We start from the raw sequence: 22,870 nt of genomic DNA, 5'->3' as shown, positions 1-22,870 counted from the left end.
AATGTCTGTGGATTCTGGGAGCATTTTGATATTGGTTAGAGATGATGTTTTGCTTTTTAAAAAATACACAAGCTGCAGAAAGAAATTTTTGTTAATAACTCCAGTACCTCATATAAAATGTATTGAATTTTAAACATGTCGGTGCCATCTTAGAAAATGCCTTTTAATTAAAGTCATAATTTAGTTGTGTTCAACTTAATTACAAATATCATTGCCTATAAGAGCAAGTGGCTTTTTGGGTCAGTTATCGTATATTCTGCCTTTTCTTAATGTTACTACTGATAAATTATATTCAGATGTTTTAAATACTCTATAAAGTTAAATTAACATTTTATTATGTAGTACATATATCTGTGTTTGTGTGTGTACACAAACATACACACACAGATGCACAGGCAAAGAACTTTTTTCTCTAGGGCACTGCTCATGGAGAAATATTCTATTTTATTGAAAATCCATGGCTAGCATTTCTAGAAGTTGCAGTATTCTTTAGGGTGCTTGCATTGTTTTTTCTTTTGCTTCTCTGTGAACACCACATGTTGACTCATCTAAGTTTTCTCTTCTCTTCTGCTTACCTTATTTTGTTTATTAAAAATATCTTTTCTGTATGAGTAGTTTGAGCTATTTGGAGGCAAGCACAACAAAGAACTGATGCATATTATTGCCCTTTGAATGTAACTTTATAGTAATCAATTCCAGATATTAAATAAATGAGAAGTTGATAAGTCACGTGGAGGTTGGTGAAATTGCTACCTTTTCATACTTCATGACATATTCCATTCTCTTATTTTTTTTCATTTTATTGGCTGCCAAATTAAATTGATCCTTTATTTACATTTTGTCCAATGTTGTACTTCAAATGAAGATAGCAGCTAGCTAACAGTCATTTAAGTTAGCATCCCCTTGAATAGAAATTCAAGAATATACATAAGAGATACAGAATCAGAGTAGCCCTGTAAACTGAGTCTATCAATCAATGATTTGTTAGACTCTAGGTAAATATTCTCCCAACTTCAGTGTGAATACAGGTGAACTGACATATAGGAGCAGACTTTGACTTTTGCATCGGTCAGGGCTAGTCATAAAGAAGGTGTGAGGATACTTTGACCCCTGCTCAGTGTGTGCCCCTATCTTAGAGAGGCAGGACATGCAGATACCAGGAAACCAGGCAACCACTGTTTTGGAACCGACTTAGTGATTTTGGTCTTCCCTGGGCATCTGTGCATAGCCTCCCCCCACCCTGCCTTTTCTACATCCAAGTGGAACAGAAGCTTCCAGCACAGTAAATGTTATAAGGGCAGAAGATGACAGATGATGACTGTGTGTTGCAAATTAGGTGACGTTAACCTTAAAGAAAGAAGGAAATAAGAACTCTGTTCTCCCGTGATTGTGTTTTTCATACATTCTTCTGGTTAAACAAACAACTCAGCATTGCTGCCTTAGTTTGGGCTGCTATAACAAAATACCACAGACTGGGTGGCTTAAACAACAAATATTTATTTCTCACAGTTCTGGAGTCTGCAAGTCCTAGATCAAGGTGCCAGCAGATTTGATATCGGTGAGGGCTCTCTTCCTGATCTGCCTTCTTGTTGTATCCTCACATGGCAGAGAGAGAGAGAGAAAGAGCGCTCTGGTCTCTTTCTCTTCTTATAAGGGCACTAATCCCATGATGAGGATTTCACCCCCATGACCTCATCTTAATTACCTCCCAAAGACCCACCTCTTAATGCCATCACATGGGAGATTAGGGCCTCAACATATGAATTTGAAGGGAAAACATTCAGTCCATAGCAATTACAAAGGACTGGATTCTATTTCTTATGGCAGGCATGCCAAGTGAGTAGGAGAATATCCACCATTCCTCCAGCAAAGCCACAGGAGCTGAACATTTGCTAGACATCGGAAGTATGGTTAGAGGCTTGGTGTGTTAGCAGCCCTGCTGTGCGTGTGCTAAGAGAAGGAAATGTACACTCATCTAAGTGGATGGAAAGGAGGACCAGTTGCATATGTTTTTCTCCTGAGCATCAAATTTCTTTGCATTCAAGGATGAGTATAATAAAAACAAAAGTCATGAGATTCTGGATGCTCAATAACAAAATTTTCCAACTTATGTTCTAGAACAGGAATTCTTTGGTAAGTCAAAAGCATTCCATAAGACAGAGGGTTTAGGAGTTAAAAACATTTGAAGAACACCTCATATTATATCTTCTCTGCCCTGACTCAACAAAAGCACATTAAAGTCTCAGAAGTCCTACAGCCAAGAAAGTTAGCTTTTTAACCCAGAGTTTTCCAAATTACTTGATCATAGAACCATTTCTTCTTCTCTCAAACATGATTTGGGAAAAAATAATTGTATAATAGATGATAAACAATAACCTGAAGATGTAGAGAAAACTCGTTTTTTGAGACATATTCACTAAAAGGAACAGAAGAAAAAAATTGAAAGCATTTGATTTGAAACTATAAAATACAAGAAAACACAAACTATGAAATTAGGCATCAAAAGGGGCATGAAAAGACAATAGATGGGAGATAGGAAGCAGAAAAATTGTCACTTTAGGGATGTAAAGAGCAGACTTGAGATGCTCTCTAGAGAGAGAAGAGAAATCAATGAAAATACGTAAGGGTAGATCATGCACAAACAGGAGACATTTCTTTGACATTTAGTAGAATAATTAAATGGAAGCAACAGCTAAATATGCAGTAGAAGAAAACTTTCCTGAGTTAAAAAACAATCTGTGCTTGTAGATTAAAAGTACTCCTAGTTGTTCTAAGTAGCATAAATGAGAAGATACATACCTAGGGTATCTTTTCAAAATACTTTAATATCAGGCATAAAGGAAAAATTCTCTGAGCATCCAGGGAAAAAAAAATTACAAAACAATTCCACACCATTAAATACCAAAACTCAATATAAACATATAGAGTCTTTGTTTCTCCCTAACTTTATTGATAAAGTTGAAAAGATAACTATGTCCTTTCACCTAAATTCATCAGTTGTTAACACATGGTGACATTTACTTTCCATCGTTCACGTATCTATATATGTCTCATATATGTAACATATATGTAAGTTGCAGGTATTATGTCACTTCACCTTGAAAAGCTTTAGTATTAGTATGTATGTCCCAGGAATAAGGACCCTCTCTTACATTATTACAACCCCATTATTAACCCCCCAAATTTTCACACTAATGCAATAATATTATCTACCATAGAGTACATACTCAAATGTCTCCAAATGTCCTTGCTAGCCCTTTGTTTATTTATTTGCTTTTTGATACAATAAAGGATTATGCATTGCATTTGGTTCTGTACATAAAAAGTCAATTTTCAAAAATATTGGCAAGAATATTTTGAATTATTTTTTAACCATTCATGTATTCATTGATTCATTCATTCACCCGTTCATCATAGAACTTTCCTTTGTGTTTGCTATACGGCATAATTGTGTAAACAACTAAGCAGTTCACACTATAACGTGCACTTGATTATTATGCATATAAAGCACTAATATGCAAAGTGCTTTAAGAATCCAGAAAAGAGAACTGTTATTTTCTGAAAGGGATTAAAAAAGGAGGGCATTACAGGGAAATGAGACAACAGTCAACACTATACCAAATAGTGAGTAAGAGTAAGTGGAAAATAGCATGCATAAAACTTATTTTTCTCTTTAGATAATGTTCATTCTTAAGAATCTTTCTTCCTTTGAAAAATCAGGTGATGCTCCTTAGATTAAAAATAAATCATTTTCTGTGATGCACTTTTGAACCCTTTAAAAAATAAAATGGAGATCTGTAAATTGTTCATCCCTTGCCACCAGTATGCTTTAATAACTAACAAGGTGCTAGATTGTATGTATTATAAATGCGATCATGATAAATTCAATGTGGGTTATATTTTTGGATAGCAAGACATTGCCAGACCTGAGGTACCCGACCAGTTCTCTCTGGGTCTTGGGCTTTGATAATATATAAATTTAATGATCTCAAACTGGGAAAAGGGGGAAGGATTAAAAGCAGAGTTGAGCAGTGGAATACAAAAGGAGGCACGGATAAGGAAGAACATTTGAGGCATGGTGCTGAATTTTGGGTTGAACAGAAAACTAAGCCATCTCCGCTCTGGAAATGAAAGTCAGAGACCAGCAGGCCTTCCAATTCCTCCTCCTTACCACCAGGCTTGAGCAATTTAGTCCATTTTATACTTCAGGGAAATAATAACTAAATAAACGTTTATATTTCAAGGTTACCTGATTCTTAAAGTATCTAAGCAATTTCTTTTTGTTACTCTAAGTGGCAAATACGTGTTATTGAAAAAAAATTGTAAAATTAAGCTTAACCAGAATATTTCACATGGTGTTTATACAAACAGGGACATTGTCTGCAATGCTGAATGCTATATGTGTACCTCTATTTTAAAACCAGAACACCATACTGGCTTCTGCTTTCTGCTCCCCACTCTACAACTGCAGCTACTGAGGGCTTTCAGTCAAACATGTGCCCCCTCTTGTGGCATGTCAAGAAATAGCATGCCATCATGGAAACAATACAGTAGTTTAGATTGTCTGTTTTCATGACCCATTAATTTATAGGAAGGGGAAGAATATCTGATTTTAGTTGAAAAGAAGTTTATAATTTTAAAATACCTCTAGCAACTTGTACTGTAAATATTAAAAACATCTGACTGGCAGTAATCTTACTTTATTAATGTCAAAAAATTGACCAGGGTTTACATTTTTCTTAATGATTCAGGTATCTAGTTTCTCTGTAGTGAAAGTTACATAAGATGTGTTCATAATGTAAAAAGTAAATGAAATAAATACAGTCCAATTTAATAAAAGAGTAGCTCTAATTTTAAGCTGTGTATTTAAAATGATATATGTATATTAGCTACTTTCTATTTGTCAGCATTGCATCTATCATGAAGTCATTTCTAATGCATTTTAGAAATGTGCTTTGCATTAAGCTATTAGGTGCTTTGGCACAGGGATTACAATTTAAGAAAGTATTCTGTTGTCTTAAAAGCCTATGCATGGCAGAGACTAAATTTATTTCCTTATTTGTTTCAGCAGGGCAGGGACTTTCCTTAAATCCTCTCTCATAGCTATCTCCCTTTCACCTGCAGATGCTTTAAAAACGGTTTTGCTAGAAATAAAATATGCAGGAAGCAAAAACATAAAAGGAAAGAAGCAAAAATTATTTTCCTATTTTCATATAATTTTAGTAAGCATCATTTTCTGTATATCTCTTATGTGTATTATCCTGAACAAAATGATGATCCAGGCCTTAAAGAACTTGGGATTCATTCATTCATTCATCAAATACTTATTTAATGCGTACTATGTGCAGTTGGTATTCAGAAGGCTGGGCTATAGTGGTAAACAAGACAGTCCCTGACCTCATGAAGTGTCTATTCTAGTTGGCAGTGGAGGAGAGATGCCAACTAAATAGAAAAGACACACTCGTATAGGAAAGATATCTACTTATTTGTTGTGTTACTCTGGTTTTTACAAGACTAAGCAAATAGTGGAAATCAAGGAAAGCATTTTGATTTTCTTTCTTTTTTTAAAATTTTTATTTATTTTTTGGCTGCATTGGGTCTTCTTTGCTACGCACGGGCTTTCTCTACTTGCGACGAGTGGGGGCTACTCTTCGTTGAGGTGCGCAGCCTTCTTTCTCATTGTGGTGTCTTCTCTTGTTGCGGAGCACGGGGTCTAGGTGCACGGGCTTCAGCAGTTGTGGTGCTCGGGCTCAGTAGTTGTGGTTCATGGGCTCTAGAGCGCAGGCTCAGTAGTTGTGGCGCACAGGCTTAGTTGCTCTGTGACATGTGGGATCTTCCTGGACCAGGGATCGAACCTGTGTCCCCTTCATTGGCAGACAGATTCTTACCCAATGCGCCACCAGAGAAGTCCCACACTTTAATTTTCTATACAGACTAATGGTAGGTTGGAGTAGAAATGAGGATTGCTTTCTTACATTGGAAATTTGAGAGAAATCTGGAAGCAGAATATTATGCTAAGATTAACTCAGTTGGGAAGATGAGGTCATCAGAGTGTCAGTTGGATTCTCCCATTAAACAGTAATAAACTCTGCAGCCTGGGTATGGCGCTCTCCTTGGAAGGGCGAGGGGGGAAGGGGAGGACGTACTGTTCAGACTCTTTAAAGCTTCTGCTAGGATGTGCCATATATTGTGTTTGCCCACACTCCAAAGCAAGTCACAAAGCTGCATCCTAAGTTCATGTGATGGGGAATGATGCTCCACCTACTGCAAGCCATTGCAAAGGCCAAGAGAGAATGATTCACTGACCTCATGTCTCATATAAGTAAATGCAATCAAAGGGCTCAAAATCCAGTAGGAGAGGTACAGTATAAATTACAGGAGCAATACTGTGAATGAATTCAATAGCAGAAGTCGATGTGCAGTGGGATATGAAGGGCCAAGTGAGCTGCTCTGCTTGCTTAAGTCTAGGGGCTTAATGGAGGAGGAGACGCCTGAAATGGGCCTTGAAAAATGAACTTGTCTATAGCACGTAAATAGAGTGACATCGTAGTTGGAGTAAATAGTCTGTGCAAATGCACAGAAACAGAAAACACCATGGTGCATCCAGGAAACTACAGGTAAGTGTTTAAACGTTGAAGGTAGGGTGCAGGAGAGAATTCCGTTAAGGCGTGTGAACTTTAGGCGATGGAGTGCCCTTGAAGAGCTTTAGAAAGGAGAATAACAAATTCAGATTGTGTTTTAGAAGAGGACTCTGGTGACTGTGGAAGCTGGATAGTGATGCAGGACACAGGGAAAACAGTGTATGAGCTTACTGCAGTGAGCTTACTGCAGTGGTCCAGAAGAGAGACTTCAAGGGGCACGCCACAAGGTGATGGCAGTGGAGAGTACGGGCTGCCAGGACATAATGCTCGGTCAGAGATGAGAAGTCAGAGAGAGAGAGGATTCGGCGTGACCCTCAAATCTCTAGCTTTACTGTCTGGGTTTCAGGGTGGCAGTGCCATTCACTGAGATAGAATATTCAAGCTGGGGAGGAAACTTGGGGAATAAGATAATGTGAATTAAAATTTTGACTTGGTACATTTGAGGTGCTGGCAGGGAAGTTGAGTGAGCAGCGTAGCAGAGAGAGACTGGGGGGTCATTACACATTCAGTACAGTCATCAGAATCCAAATGTCTGCAATATTACTAAGAATCGTTGTGAGAGCTGATATGCTGGCCCAGGTGAGAACCAATATAGAAGGAGAAGATGGAGGCAGAGAAGCCTGAGAACCAGTAAAAATAAGAAAAGTAGAATCACTGTGTTAGATGGAGGAATGTTCAACCTGTGTTTCCCTTTAAAGGTGTCAGTTGCAGAAATAGACCTTCTCTGCAGCATTATCCTCATCTCAAGATTAAATAGTACCAATAAGCCTCCTTGCTCCCGGAGCTGTGAGCAGTGTCTTGTGAGAGTTGCCTAAAAATACTTGCTGTTTGGCAATAGAAGGAGACAGTTGGTGGAGGGATTAAGAATGTGGTGTGGGATTCAGAGTCTCGTTCTCTGGTTTTGACTCACAGAATGAATATTTACCTGCTTTGTATCCAGGGGAAAAGTACTTAATCTCCCTCGACTTTAGTTTCTCCTCTGTAAAATGATGAAAATAATATCCATATCCCTTAGGGTTGGTATGAGAATGAAATAAAATACTTCACAAAAAAGCACTTAGCACAGTGCTTGCTTAAGGCAGGTGCTCAATAAAAATCCAGTTGCTTTTATGTTTATGCGTCAAGAATACTACCTTTTTCACAGAAACATGGAGGTGTTGGCCCACCTTGCATTGGAACGTGTACTTTGAACTGTTTTTCTGGGGTAGTGGTGAGTCATCCTGGGTACCCATGGTTGTTTACCTGGTTCACCCCTGAACTAGTGAGAGTCATTAGGAAGATGGCTGGCCAGCCTTCAAAGTGTAGCCTGTGACTAGGAGATGGTTTGTCTTTATATGAAGTGTTACGTGAACATGACCTGAACTGTGTAGGCCGGAAGTTATGACAAATGAAACCAAATCTAAACAGACTTATGTAAACTTTGCCTAATACTTGTCCGAAATAAATAACAGGAATATATCTTATATCAAGGGTCCTCATTTAATATGATGAAATTTCCAAGAATGAGAGCTCTCTGCTTTTGGAAACATGAAGGAATAATGAGCAAATTACCAAAAGCTGTCTTGCATATGTAAAAACAATGAAAAAATGGAAAGACACAGTATTCTGCTGTGAAAATCAATTAGCTAATACACGAGAAGGTCCTTTGTATTTTCACAAGAAGATAAAAATTGATTTCAAGGTATTTCAATTATCATCCATTACATATCTCCAGGACTTTCATGTTCACTCTGTTTAGCATGTCTCCTCATTACCGAAATGGGGTGCAGAGAAGAAGAGAGATTCAGGGACTGAGTTCTCCTTCGTAATAGAAAAGGCTTCCCAAGAGTTTGGGAAGAGTTTGATAGGGACAGGAAAGATGGCATTCTAAAAGTCCTAAAACATTCTCCTGAGAAATTAGTAAATTATTACTTGATAAAAAAGAAAACAACTAAACAAAACAGGAAACAAGAAATAAACAGTTAAAGGTTTCTACTATTTCTACTGTCATTCACAGGACACCCTAGAAGACTAGACTTGGATTCCAACCCTGCGAACAAATAGTAGTTTATTTTGAAACTATAGACTCATCAGTAAAAGAGGAATTTAGACTAAATCATCTTTAAAATTTCTTGTCATTCATATATCATATTCACCTTCCGTTGATAGAATAGTAGGACTTGCAAAAACTGTCTAGTCTTATGTTGCTCTTTCTGAGATCTCTTATAATTTGAAACTTCTAAGGGGAGCATCAAACCTCCCATGAACAGAAACCCCAGAGAACCAGCCTATTCTGGTGTTGGACAGTTCATTTCATTAGAAATTCTTTCTTATGTTTAGTAGGTGTGCCATTTTATTTGATTATTTATCACTTCATTTGTGAAAGGATTTAAGTTGGCTTACGTTGCTGAAACAGTGCAAAATACAGCTAAACATAAAAAACATAAACATAAAAAAGGCAAATCAATGAAAAAGAACAGAGAAATAGATCTTGCTGAGCCTCAAATGGGAGAAAAGTATCACAGGTTAGAAATCAGTTTAGCTGGGAGTTCTCTGGCAGTTAATGCAGAATGGGAACCATATTGTGCTTCTCACTGGGTTATGTAAGAAGAGATGCACTATATTTTAAGCGTTAAGTTCAAAGAGAAATGAGTTCATGGCGGTCTTTATATAAAGAATATCAAGTATCATTATAGTCAGTGTCTTGAGACGTATATGTGGACATTGTCTTAGGTAGTTAATTCTTATGTTGCCTCTCTAACAAAGTGGGAAGCATTATGTATATATTTTTATTTTAAATTCACTATACCTTCATTACAGTGGGTTTGGAAAAACAGAGTAAAATACTCACAAATCTGCCAATCTAACTCAGCTGTTACCATGTTGGCAAATTGGATCATCTTGGCCCTCATGCAGTTATGGTTTTCACAAGGAACCTCAGCTGGGTTCCTTCAGCAGGAAAGGGCTCCAGGATGTGTGAGCAGCCAGATGTATCCTCATGTTTAAAATAATACTATGCTCTTAATTCTGTATCCCAATTATTTCACTTAACACATTTTATTTCACTTAACACATTATCTATTTTTTTCTTGTTACTACATAATTTTTATGATTATCGTTTTAACTCTTAATTTTCAGATTTGCTACAATTTTCCAGTCATTTAATGCTGTAAAAATGCTGCAGTGAACATTCTTATACGTATTGCTTTCCCTGTTTTGGCTGATGAACAGTAGTTAGTTTCCTATACAAATGTTTTCATTGAATTTCATGTTGGAAATGGGCCCACGTTAGTGGACATTATAAGAACCAGCCCTTTGCAATGTGTTAGTGTATTTACTATTAAGAATCTTGATGATGATATTGCTTATTACATTTGCTCTGTGTGTGTGTGTGTGTGTGTGTGTGTGTGTGTGTGTGTGTGTTTTATGAAGACCTATGTGAGAAGTTTCTCTCTCATTTCAGTACCAGCAATAGTGTTTTGGGTTTTTTTTTGAATAACAGTTTATTAATATTTTATTCAGGGAATCAGGTAACTGAATGAGTTTCTCTCATGGTTTTGAGCTGTCAAAAATGTGGAGAGCCAAATCTTTGGTCCACATCTAGCAAACACGGACGGAAATCTAAAGAATACCTTACATAAAGCATACCAGCCTTGTTCCTGGAGTCATAGTCCTTTCCTTTCCTTTTTGTCCACTTATCTTAAATTTCATTTTATTTTGATAATTTATGCAAGCCTTTGGATCTTTCTGGAACAAAGCAGATATATAACTAAGTGAATGCATGTAAATACTTGGATTATTTCCTTAGGGTAAGTTTTGAAAAGTAGAAGCACTGGCTTTCATGTCACATTAAATCTTAATCCAGTGAAAGACCTTCTGTAGGAAACTGAGATAATATAATCCACAGATATAAATTCCTGATGATTTATTGCAGATATAATACTGAATGAGAAGTTAAGAGTCCCAAGAGGAATAAAGAGTCAAGTTGTTTCCTAGAGACTTTCTGTGCAATATCAGATGCTGCAAATGCTATTTTCATGTAAAACTGTGGTAGATACTTTTTGATTATATGAGAAAATATTGAATGTTATAATTATGTATTAATTAAAGTGATACTCATCTTCATAAGATATCATATGTATAAACAGCAAAACTGACATTTTGTTCTGAAAATTTAAGAGCCAGCTTTGATTGGGGATTGGCCTGTTTTAATAAGGAGTTAGACCATAGGGGTCTTGAGGATAAGACCAACAGTTTTCTCAAACATATCCTAAGTATTTGGACAGATATGAGGTTCAGGCTCATGGATTTCCATGCTATATAATATGGAAGAGATAGTTGATTTTTGCACGTAAAGGTAGTTGATTATGTTGTCTTTGACTATAAAAGTACCTCAGCTGGTCTACTGGACCAGTAACAATGCTGAAGACCTCAGGACATGAGAGCTATCAGATGTATCTTCAAATACATTTTTTAAGTTTTTTGAGTCACCTAATGTAGACATTCTCTTAATGAGTCTTCACTTAACCTAGCAGTTTAGTAGTCAAACTTACAGACTGATGTCCACAGCACACTGAATATGCCTGGCTGGGGACCCAGTAGTTGAGTTTTATGCATGAAGAGAGTCAAATCTGTTTGTTCCTTTTGGTTTAGTGGATTTTTTTTCATCAGAAAAGAACAAGTCTTCCACATGATACCACTTTAATATTTTGAGACAGGTGTAATTTCTTCTTTCAGAACTACTCATACAGGAATTCTATTCTGTTTGCTGTAGAACAAAACACAGTGTAAAATGGGTGTGTGTGTTAGATTCTGTTTTAATGGGGGATACAGTGTAATAACTCAATTTAATGTTATTTACTTACTGGTATAGAACTATCTTAACATGATTTCTAAAGCAATGGTATAGGAGGTGTTATCATGATTATAATAGTTTTGAAAAGTACAAACCACCCTTCCAAAGAGAAATCAAATAAACAGGAGTTTACATATGTAGGAGTTCTCTCACACAGAATTAGTGGGAGTTTCTTCACTTAATATGTTTGGTAGCCACTATGTTATGTAGCCTTTATTGTGCAAAGAGTGGAAACTTTTACTTTGGAAGTGGCTCTCTTGTTGACAATGCTATTTGATAATACTGATATTCTAGTATAGTACTCATACATTGCACATTTAGAAATGTCTATCATCCTTTGTGAATAATGACACTCAAACTATCCCTGTGAGAGTATATAGATAAGATCATTATTTTCATTTTCTAGATAAGGAAACTGAAATGAAATTCCTTGCCAAAGGTCAAAGAACAAATCACTGGGAGAATTAGATTAGGGCAGTGAGTTCTTGATTTTCAATCCTTTGCTTAATCATCTAAGTCATATTGTTTTACCCAGAATGGGAACAGATTATTTTCAGTCAGTAAGAATAAGGCTGTGCCCAGATGATGCCAGAAGACTAGCTGAAAAATGAAAATCTGCTCAATCATTTGTTTATCTGTAAAATGCCAAACTACTTGTTATACTGATATCTTTCACTAAGCCTAATAGGTTGTCTCATGTTTTGCAGGCATAGCCTCTAACTTAATGTTTGTATTGTACTAAAATTAACTTTAGTTAATTTCTAGAGGGTCTATCTTTTAAAAACTTAATTTTGGAATATTATAATTATTTAATATGTTCTGAATAATATGTTAGTCGTGTGGTAAATTGAGGAAAAAAGCTCTTTGAAAGTGTTTTTTGATGAAATCTCACACCTTTGTGCAGTGGTAGACAAACTCTTTTCTATCATCAGAGACTATGCGATAAGATCTCACCATTAGGAGAAAGCTGGGCTTCTACGTCTGCCACCAACTCCTTCTAAATTCATTTGGGCCTGGCATTTAGGACTGAAATCATAAGACTCCATCTATATCACATGTATTCCTGCAGAATCAGTTACCCTGGATGTGAAGGTGGTCAAATAATCAGGTGACCAGTGCCATGGTCCTTACAGAAGGTCATGGGCAGAAATAGCTGAATTCTTTCAATGTTCAACAAACCTTTATTGTATTCCTCATACATACTTACCTGCATCTCTGCAATATATCCTAATTCTTGGACGTGTTCTGGTAGATTAAGCAGTTGACAGGTGAAACATTCTCCCCTAGGTCAAACAGCATCAATGAGAGTCAAGATGTAAACTCAGGATGCCTGGCTTTCAGTAGCTCAATTCATTCAACTGTGATGCTACTGAGTTTGTTGAGGGATGATTCCATTATATTTTATATAACGTTTACATGTTTTGCAGTTAAACTACTAAAATGCTTAACTAATCTGAACTCACAGTAATTCACAATAAGAATAGCACAAGCATTATCATTCACTTATAGCCTGTAGAATTTGGAATAGGTTTGGTTCAATAATAAAGATCAAAGCAAACCAGAAAAGGAATAGAAAATTCATTTCTCCTTAGTTCTGAGACCTTCTGAATTCAATCTTTATTAAGAATGACAGTTTGCAAATGTGTGGACTCACTAATATCAAATTTAAATCACTTTAAAAAACCCACTTATTTTGGATTTGATTACTCAGGAATACAATATTAAAAGTGCCTTCATCCTGACTATGGTGTATTGAATTTCCCTGATGTAGCTTCTGTGATCTAATTTTAAAATTATATATATATATATATATATATTTCAGTCTTGGCTAGACTGAAAACTTAAATGAACTGCATATAAGTAATCTATGATGCTGGTCAGAGATGGAGTACTTATTCCTGTGTTATGTTGCAAAGCTCAAGAAATTAGATATAAACATGAATGACTGTCCTCTAATAGTATTTATATGCTGGGGCTAAGTTTGTCTTCCTCTATTTAAAAATAAAATTCCAGGGAAGACTTGACTTAAATGTATTTGTATAATTACCTGTTTAATTTTGCAGCAGACATTTCAGAAGCTTATATTTCTCTTCAAATCCAAGAGTTAGTGACATCATTCATTCATCTAGCAGATGTTTATGTTAGTTGTTACTCTGTGTCAGGCTCTGAGTAGGTATTAGTTCAAGACACAGAGTCCCTGCCCTTCACAGAGCCGCCTCCACTGAGATAAATCCACCATCACAATTAAACTGGGTAATGTGATAGAAAGGAGCTGGGAGGAGTACATGCAACAGGGTGATGGGGAAGGCTGGTTCTGAGGATATAAACTGAGACCTGAAGAGGGGCTGGCTACTAGAAAATTCATAGAAAAAGCATTCAAGTGGTGTTCAAGGCTCCAAGGTGAGAATTACTTTCTTTTTGGTAATGTGTAGTTTTCACAATTTGTAGTTTTCTGAAAGCACTACAGAAAGAAATGAGAATTCGGAGAGAGAAAGCAACAGCCATTAGAAATGTTGGAACATTAGAGTGGAAACATATGGAAATTTGGAGTTTTCTTAAAGCCTGCTCTTTTAATGATGAAGAAATGGAGGCCCAGTGACATTGCCATGTTTTGGTCACATACTAGTTAAATTGTAACCTGGGTCTCCCATCGTCCTGTCTATAGCTTTTTTCTATTAAACAAAATTACCTTTATTGTGCTTGACAACTCCAGATGTATTGAAAGTATTGGTTTTTACAGTTGAGAGTTTAGACCTTTATCTACAAATAGTTGGCAAACATTTACTTAGGCTTTCTTTATGATCAATGGCAATTGCCAAAGCCATATCAATCATTGGGATTTGCATCCCTTATTAAGAAAATCACAAAGAGTATTTTAACCTTTCAGTCATCTATTGACTTTAGTTTCTAGCTTAGAAATCATTAAGTCTTTTGTGATGCATTAAAAGGGAATTCCTAAGTTTCATTTCCATGTAGTCCACTTCAGTTTGGAACCAGATATGGTCCATCTTGATTAAAAAAGGAGAATTTTTTTATTGCTTCCCATCATTTCCAATTATAGATCTGTTGGCTTGCTAGACACCTCAGTCATACTTTATGCACTTTTCTTTTTGATAAATGGCAAACGAATTTTCAGGCCAACAATTTATATAAATTGCAGGTATAATTTATACTTAGCTACCTTTCTACTTCTAATATTTTTATTACTTTGTGGAGAAATGAATTGGGGCTAATATTGTTTACATCTCTCTTTGATTTTTTTTGTTAGCCTTTTAATCCATAAATGGAATCTGTAATGAGCTTAGCTCTGTATCCTAATAAAGCCCCTCTTTTTGGTGATGATTATATAAGGCAATTAACATTGCCCCAAGAGTTATAGTCAGTGGGAATGGTAATTTGACAGATCAGAGAGTACAACGATGTGTTCCAGACACTTAAAAAATTGTAATTTAAGAACCTTATATTACTTTTGGAGGAGCTAAATGTTTGCCTGTTCTCTGCATTTTATTATAAAGAACCGAAAAAAAATATTCTCCTGTATGCAGATGAAATGCTTTTTTTCAGTTTTATTGAGGTATAATTGACAAATAAAATAAAAAGGTATTTAAAATGTACAACATGATGATTTGAAATATATATACATTGTGAGAGGATTCCCCCTTCCCACATCGAGTTAATTAACATATCTATCACCTCACATATTTCTCTCCGTTTTTGGTGAGACCATGTAAGTTCTACTCTCTTAGCAAATTTCAACTATATCATACAGTGTTATCAACTTTAGTCACCATGTTATATACTAGATGCTTAGAACTTACTCATCTTATAGCTGAAGTTTTATGCCCTTTTACCAACTTCTCCCTTATCCTGCTCTCCCCAACCCCATTCCCAGGCAACAATTTTTCTACTGTTTCTATGAGTTTAATTTTTTTTAAAAAAAAATTCCACATATAAGTGATACTACACAGTATTTGTCTTCCTCTGTGTTATCTCACTTAGCACAATAGCCTCAAGGTTCATCCATGTTGTTGCAAATGACAGGATTTCCTTCCTTTTTTAAGGCTCAATAATATTTCTCTCTCCCTTCCTCCCTCTCTCCCTCTCTCCATCTCTACCTGTATTTATATCTATATCTACACATAGATTTTGCTTTCTGAGAACACTGTTTATTTTATTTTAGTGTCCATGTTATAGAATTTCATGGGAGGAAATTCTCCTTTGTCTCTGTACCAGAAAGAACTGTTTCTAAACATCTTTTGTGATTTTATCTTATGAACACTGTGGTTTCTGAAACTGTTTCCTTCTTTACATTGCTAGAATGACAGAGTCCATTTTATAGCTTGTTTTAAACAAGTATACTAGGCCTCAAATCAAAGTTTATTTTTGGTGCTAACTGTACTCTTTTATTTTTATATTTCCTTTAAAATATGATTCCACATTCTTTTTTCCTTTTTTAGTCTGCTGTATGTCCTTTATAAGCTTCCTGAAGTCTTTTCTGAAACAAAGTTGAGAAATAAATAGAATTTGTTAAGATTTTATTCCATGCATTGAAACTATCGTCACAAAATAAGCAAATCTCCTTTGCTTTGGCAAGAAGTTTATTAAAAGGACTTATTTTGGGTTCCAGTTTTAGACAATGGGGTTGTGAAACACTACAGAATCAGAAGACTGGATGAAGGGGGCTTTTTCCTTACCCGGAGAAGAACCTTTTCGACACTGAATGAATTCGTGAGTCACTACACCAAGACAAGCGATGGCCTGTGTGTCCAGCTGGAAAAACCATGCTTAAAGGTGAAATGCTTTCAAGCTGTGTTCCTTTATTTTTGAAGTTAATTTTATTTCCCTCAGGTGTTGGAGTTATTTGTCATGTGATATGTCAGCTCAGAAAAAAAGGTCATTGAATACCCAAGTCATGGATAGGCAAACTGTGGCCCCTGAGCCAATATGGCCCCACACTTATTTTTATAAATAAGCTTTATTGGAGCATAGACATGCTCATTCATTTACAGATTGTCGTTGCTTTTTTGCTATAATAGCAGAGTTTAATAGTTGAAACAGAGACTATATGGCTCACAAAGCCTAAAATATTTACCATCTCATTCTTTTCAGAAGAAGTTTGCCAAGTCCCGACTTCAAGCAACCACTGAACACAGAAAATATTCATTCTTTGCACTAAGAAACTAATCTGGTATCTTGTTATTGCAGCATTTAATGATATGGCTGGAGGGAAAGAAAATTCTGGAATACAATTCTTACTTAGATGATCTGTATTCAAGATTATTAACATGAAACGACCAGGTTCATTATCTGGTTGTCTGTATATAGATATCATTTAACCGTTCTAATAGTTTGATTGTTTGGCCTGGCTGTTTAGTGGGAGGAGGTAACATTTATAGAATTAATCTATATCTATCATTAAATTCTGTTGTTTGCATGTTTTACCTAAATGTGTTTAAAGTTAAGTAGTGGTCATACACCTCAGTGGGGCAAGCCTTCAGCTCCACATCAGAGTTCAGGTCTCATGTACTGTCAGTGGTATAGCCAACCCTGTGGTTTATACCTGGATGACCAGTGAAAGCTTCCTTGTGATGCCTGATTAGAATTCTACAGACAAGTAGAAGCTGAAGAATTCTGTCCCGTATGCAGGGAATTTATGAGCTAAATCCTGAGACGTGAATAGGCAATTTTGGTATAAGTATGTACATCTTAGATGGTACAGGAATGACCTCACAAGAGTATCTAAGCTTATGCTAAGAAATAGTTCAACTGATAGAAAGATATGACTTAAAAATTCTTAGTTTAACCAACATTGTTGAATTCTGGTAGGGAAAAGGGTTTACAAAGCATAGGTGACCTTCTGTGCACTCAAGATACTGATGACTTAGTGGAGGAGATAAGATAAATTTCTAAAGGCAGATGACAAACTAGACTATGCACTCTAGGAGAGCAGAGACCTTGCCTATTTTGTTTACAGAATGGAACCTAGTTGGTGCTTGAAAAATATTTATTTATTAAATAAATGAGTAAATGAGTGAACAAATAAGTAAATGAATTTGAAAAAAGATGAAATTAATTATGAGAAATTTTGTGACACATGTGGTAAATGCTATAGGCCAAAGAGTTGGGGAGATAATTGTGGATGAGATGGAACTTCAGTTTAGCCTTCAAACTTGATTTATGTAGGCAAGGAGGCAAAGAGAACTCCCACCACATAGGTGAGAGGGTGGTATTTGGGTGTCATGTGGGACAGATGGACAGCAAGGTGCCCAACTTAGCAGGATTTGGGAGATCTGCTGGAAGAGGCAAAGATACAGATTCTACCACAATTGCTTTCCATTTAAAAGTAATTAGAATAAAATTTACAATATTTTGTTTTTAAAAATGATGTCTCTTTTTAAAAGTACCTAGACTGTTATTTTCAACCAAAAAATTGTTGAATATAACTTTTTTCTTACGAGTATTCTAATTATTCTGTGAAGCAGATACAAGTCCCAGCTCCCTTTGATTTGTCATATAAAACCGTGGACCAATGGGAGATCGACCGCAGCTCCATACAACTTCTGAAGAGATTAGGATCTGGTCAGTTCGGCGAAGTGTGGGAGGGCCTATGGAACAATACCACTCCGGTAGCAGTAAAAACATTAAAACCAGGTACGAGAACAAGAATGGCAAAGGTTAAATGGCGTATGTTGATACTTATAAGCTCAACTTGCCACTGTAAATGTCCAAGAGGTCATGGGACAGCCAGTGTGGGCACCAAGCGAGGGTTATAATCACTTTCTGTAGTGACCACAGTGATCTATCCCAGCACCTGAGATTTTCAGAATTACTGCAGGTATGATTATGATTTTGAATCCTAATCTTATTAACAACTGAGACTAAGCTTTATTGTCCAATCTGATCATTTTTTTCCAAAAAAGAAGCAGCTAGCTATCCATCCTAACACTGCTCTCTAAGGAAGGCCTTTTGGAGGTCAAAAGAGAACAAAAACTCAGATTTCTTATATTAAAAAATAGCGCCATGATAGTTTTCTTTCCAAGAGGAATAATTATTATTGATTTACAGTGTAATAGCAGCAAACAGCTTTGGTGATTGCTTAAATGTCTTCACTTCACTGGGGCCATTAATCAATATTCTCAGCTATTTATTGCTTAGCAGACTACCGCGCAATAAAGACGAGCCTGAAATCAACTCCCACAGTAGCTCTGACAGGCAAAAATTAATATTTAATGTTGCATTACTAGCTGAGTTGAGATTGGGTCTCTTTTGCTGTGCAGCTGGTCAGCTGTAACCAGCGTAGCCAAGGAGTGCTCTGAGCAGGCTTCCCCTGCAGAGGCTCCTGACGTACCATGGTTTCAGCTCTAGCGGATGGTGTGATCTGGCAATGATTTAAGTGTCCTGCATTCCATGAATCTGACGGCCACCCAAAGCATCAGCATAGAAACGTATTGTAGATAAATCGTCTGAATGGAGATCATAATTGCTGCTATCACTGGAAACATCAATCAGATTGTTTGGGGGTGGGGGAATGATCCTACTATATCGGTAACTAACCATAGGCCAAACTAATTATAATAACCAAAAGAGGTCCTTTATTATGGTTTGGATGCCTCTTTTATTCTTAGCTCCATTTTGCCACAGTGATTCAAGACTTTAATCCTATTTGATTATGTGGAGCAGATGGAAGTGAGGGAGCTCAGCAAAAATTGATGGAGAACAGAATAGGCCATTTCCCCCCATTCTCCCTCTGTAAGTCCTTGCCTCTTCCCCTCAGCCTGTGAAGAAATGCTTACAGTTGATCTGTCTGGTTTTCCTAAGAATATGCCTATTTTTAATAATAATACAAATATAGTCAACACTCATTGAACACATATGTACCAGACAATGCTATTATCCTGACAATGATTTTATGTCAGTAGGATTATTAACCATGTTTTAGAGATGAAGAAACTGAAGTTCAGAGACATTTGGTAACTTGTTCAAGATCACACAGTGAGCTAGGATTTGTTCGAGCCTGGGTAGTGAACTTCTAGACTCTCAAAAGGCATACCAAAGGATAGATTGCCTAAATGCTTTATGTGAAATGATCTGCAGGTCACATGTAACTCTTTCTAACTGCATATTAATAAACAGTCAGAGTGTTAGCTTGGAATGCCAAAGCTTATCCATACCTGGGGTTCAAATATTAGCTGTGAAGTCTTCTATCTGAGAGAATGAGGAACGAAACAGACTCTTTAAGCATCAGTGAAAATGATATTTGCACTATCCATAGTGAATACTGAGATGTGAAACGACAGTATTCCTTCAGTTACAACAATGGCTCTGAAACATCATATCCTAAAAGAAATAAAAGATCTTTAAAGGACTAATGAAAGGTAACTCCAGGTATTCTTCTTTCTCTTAGGTTTTATTTGACATTAACTGTTGATTCTTGGCACTTTGCATGGTGAGTCAGAGTTGAGCCATTTAAGTGCAATTTAATTGTAGATGAGTCTTCAGAATAGGCTCCAATATCTCCCTTAACATTTGGTCAAGCTATTAAAACCAACTGTGGAGATATTAATACAGGAGAAAATGTTGAATATCAGCTTCAAGAGGAGGAAAAAAACACTAAGTTTTGGGAGTGGCCCTTGAATGTTTTCTACTGGGCCTACACTATGGATATATGTCCTTGCAGAATTAAAGACATAAATATGGCAGAATATCATTGCTTTTTAGAAACATTATCCAGCTCTTCCCACAGTGGGTACCAAGGACAGGGCAACTATTAATCTTCTCTGCATCCTGGACAGAAAAACTCACTGCAATAATTAAACATTCAGTGTCTTCCAGTGTTCATGTTAATAGAATGTCTTCTCTTTGTGTTCCTAAGATGCCTGCCTTGTTTTATCAACTAGACTGTCAGTGTTTCCTTTTCCTTCATTTTTCACATGGACCTGAATCAACCTCTCTTCACCTACAGGTCATAATACATAAGCTGCACAGCCCTGATGCGCCAACACATCAGTTATTAGGTTGCCCTGGTTGAACTGATTCTCTTCCTTGATAAATCTGAAGATTTGTGACACTCATGCTCTTACTTTACTGAGAGGCAGGAAGCAATCTTGGTGATTCCCACCAGGCTTCTGTGAGGATAGGAATGCCTCAGTAACATAAAGTGATTTCCCCTCTTCTTGTTTCAGGTTCAATGAATCCAAATGACTTCCTGAGGGAGGCACAGATAATGAAGAAACTAAGACATCCAAAGCTTATCCAGCTTTATGCTGTTTGCACTTTAGAAGATCCTATTTATATTATTACAGAGTTGATGAGACATGGAAGTCTGCAAGAATATCTCCAAAGTAAGCTAAAGACTTAATAAAAGGAAAAAAGAGGAATTTAGTTTAGCTAGTCCTATAAATGTCAATTTAGCAAGGCTTCTATAACCCAAAGGATATCTACTATGGTATATCTGTGACAATGAATGTCTTACCATTGAATTGCTCAACTACTCTTTAATAGGATGTATACTGTGTACTCAAAGGGAGGAAAAATATTTATGTAGTGGAAGAACAAATTGTTCACCATAGACATATCAGAGTACTTAAGTGTCATGTGGAAAATTGAAGAATTGATGTTTTTCATGATGCTTTGTTTCCTACAATAACTAATTGAACATTATCAGTCATGGACCAGTATTTTCTATGGCCCAGAATTAAGGGACATGGAATGCTTTCGGGTGAAGGGAGGGAAAGGTACCCTCATTTTTCTCTTTGCCAGTTTTGGACAACATTGTGCTTGTTGGAATTTAAAATACTTCCAACGGCTAGGCAACATTAGAATATTCAGACTAAAAAGAAGAAATATACTATTACTTTATTTTTACATCTGCTTCCTGTAGTCTGAGAAGACTTAAGGGCACTGTAGAATTTTGATGTTTATTACAAATTAATAATTTAATAAGCCACAATATTATAAGCGTTAAAATGAGATGTTCAGAGAAGTGGAGATCAAGTACTGAGAGAATAATTCATGCTTTAAAAAGAGGCATTTTCTATACTTTCTTGGAATGTCAGAGTGGGACTGATAGAATGTATAGAGGTAAAGGGAGGTGAGAATAATGGAACAAAGATATCGGAAAGATAGGAGTATTCTCTCATTTCAGGGTGCCTTGTGAAGCTGGTGATATTAAATTGCAAGACTAGATAGGAACAAAGAACGTAAGACTTGCTAAGTGCTGTTAAAAACAAAAATATACCTAGCTCCCTTGCATAAAGATATCAAATTCAACAGTATTAGATTGTGTTACCCACCAGAGAGAGACTAACCTCAGCCATGGACTCCTTTTGCTTTATTCCCAGGGACAAAAGTATTAGGAGCCCTTTCAGGTCATCTCTAACGAAAATGCTTTGTCAAATTAGAAACATTCGCGCTGTTATATCTCACAGTCAATGCTCAATCCTCAGATCTATCAGCAGTATTCAATTCAAGGAGGACAGGACACTGCCTCCTTCTGGTAACACTACCTTCTGGAAACACTACCTTCATTTGGCTTCTGGGACACTTCATCCAATGTCCTTTTCTCTTCCTTTCTTGCCAGTTCTTCTCAATCTATGTGATTTCTCTCATCTCCCACACTTCTCAATATCTTGGAATTTTCCAAGACTCTTTTGCAACATCACCAGATTCCTTGCTAATCTCAACCAGTCTTATTGTTTAATAACATTTATGTATTAACCAATTGCCTAAATTATATCCCTCCATTACTTCAGAATCATATATCCAACTGCCTTCTTAGCTTCTCCACGTGAACACTGTATCAGTCTGGATAATATGGGTATGATGCAGTAACAAACCCCTCCAAATCTCAGAGTCTTAACACAGGTGTTTATTCTTGCTCTTGCTACATGTGAGATATAGACTGGCTGGTGGCTCAGGTCTTTTGATCACCTTGGCAGCAGCAGGGGATATGACTATTCTCATTCTGGCTCTTAAAGCTTCTGACCAGGAGTGACAGAGGTCATTTCTGTGCCCTTTTCATTTGGTTAAATCAAGTCAAAGGGAGTAGGGGAGTACAGCCCTCTAAAGTGCTTAACAGCAGGAAAAAACAAAAGTTTCCAAACAGCCCTCATTTCTACTACATATGTCTATTAGACATCTCAAAATAATTTGTCCAAAAACTGATCTCTCATATTATCCTCAGTAATCTGCACCTCTTGTGGTCTTTCCTTCTCTGACAATGTCAACACACAGGCCTAACATCTTGGAGTCACCTCTACTTCTCATATCCTATATCTGACCAACCAGCAAATCCCACTGGCTTGCTTTCCAAATATAGCCAGGATTTTACCACTTCTCAACACTCCTACTCCAGTCCGAGTCATCATCAACTCTCTCCTGGATTCTGCAGTAGCCT

At 36.6% G+C, this 22,870-nt stretch overlaps 1 protein-coding gene across 1 annotated transcript in view; it reads left to right on the top strand.

Annotated features, from left to right (window-relative positions):
* FRK (fyn related Src family tyrosine kinase) overlaps nt 1-22,870 on the top strand; it is a gene marked incomplete at its 5' end in the record, with an annotated part of 84,326 nt that overhangs the window by 52,204 nt on the left and 9,252 nt on the right. The window contains 3 exons of the mRNA XM_079939863.1: nt 16,103-16,266; nt 17,958-18,126; nt 20,658-20,816. Coding sequence (XP_079795989.1) covers nt 16,103-16,266; nt 17,958-18,126; nt 20,658-20,816 — 492 coding nt within the window. The remainder of the gene's footprint in view (nt 1-16,102; nt 16,267-17,957; nt 18,127-20,657; nt 20,817-22,870) is intronic.

Source organism: Stenella coeruleoalba (assembly GCF_951394435.1).
Source record: "Stenella coeruleoalba genome assembly, chromosome: 12".
NCBI classification, from domain to species: Eukaryota; Metazoa; Chordata; class Mammalia; order Artiodactyla; family Delphinidae; genus Stenella; species Stenella coeruleoalba.
This window is presented reverse-complemented; position numbering and strand designations above follow the sequence as displayed.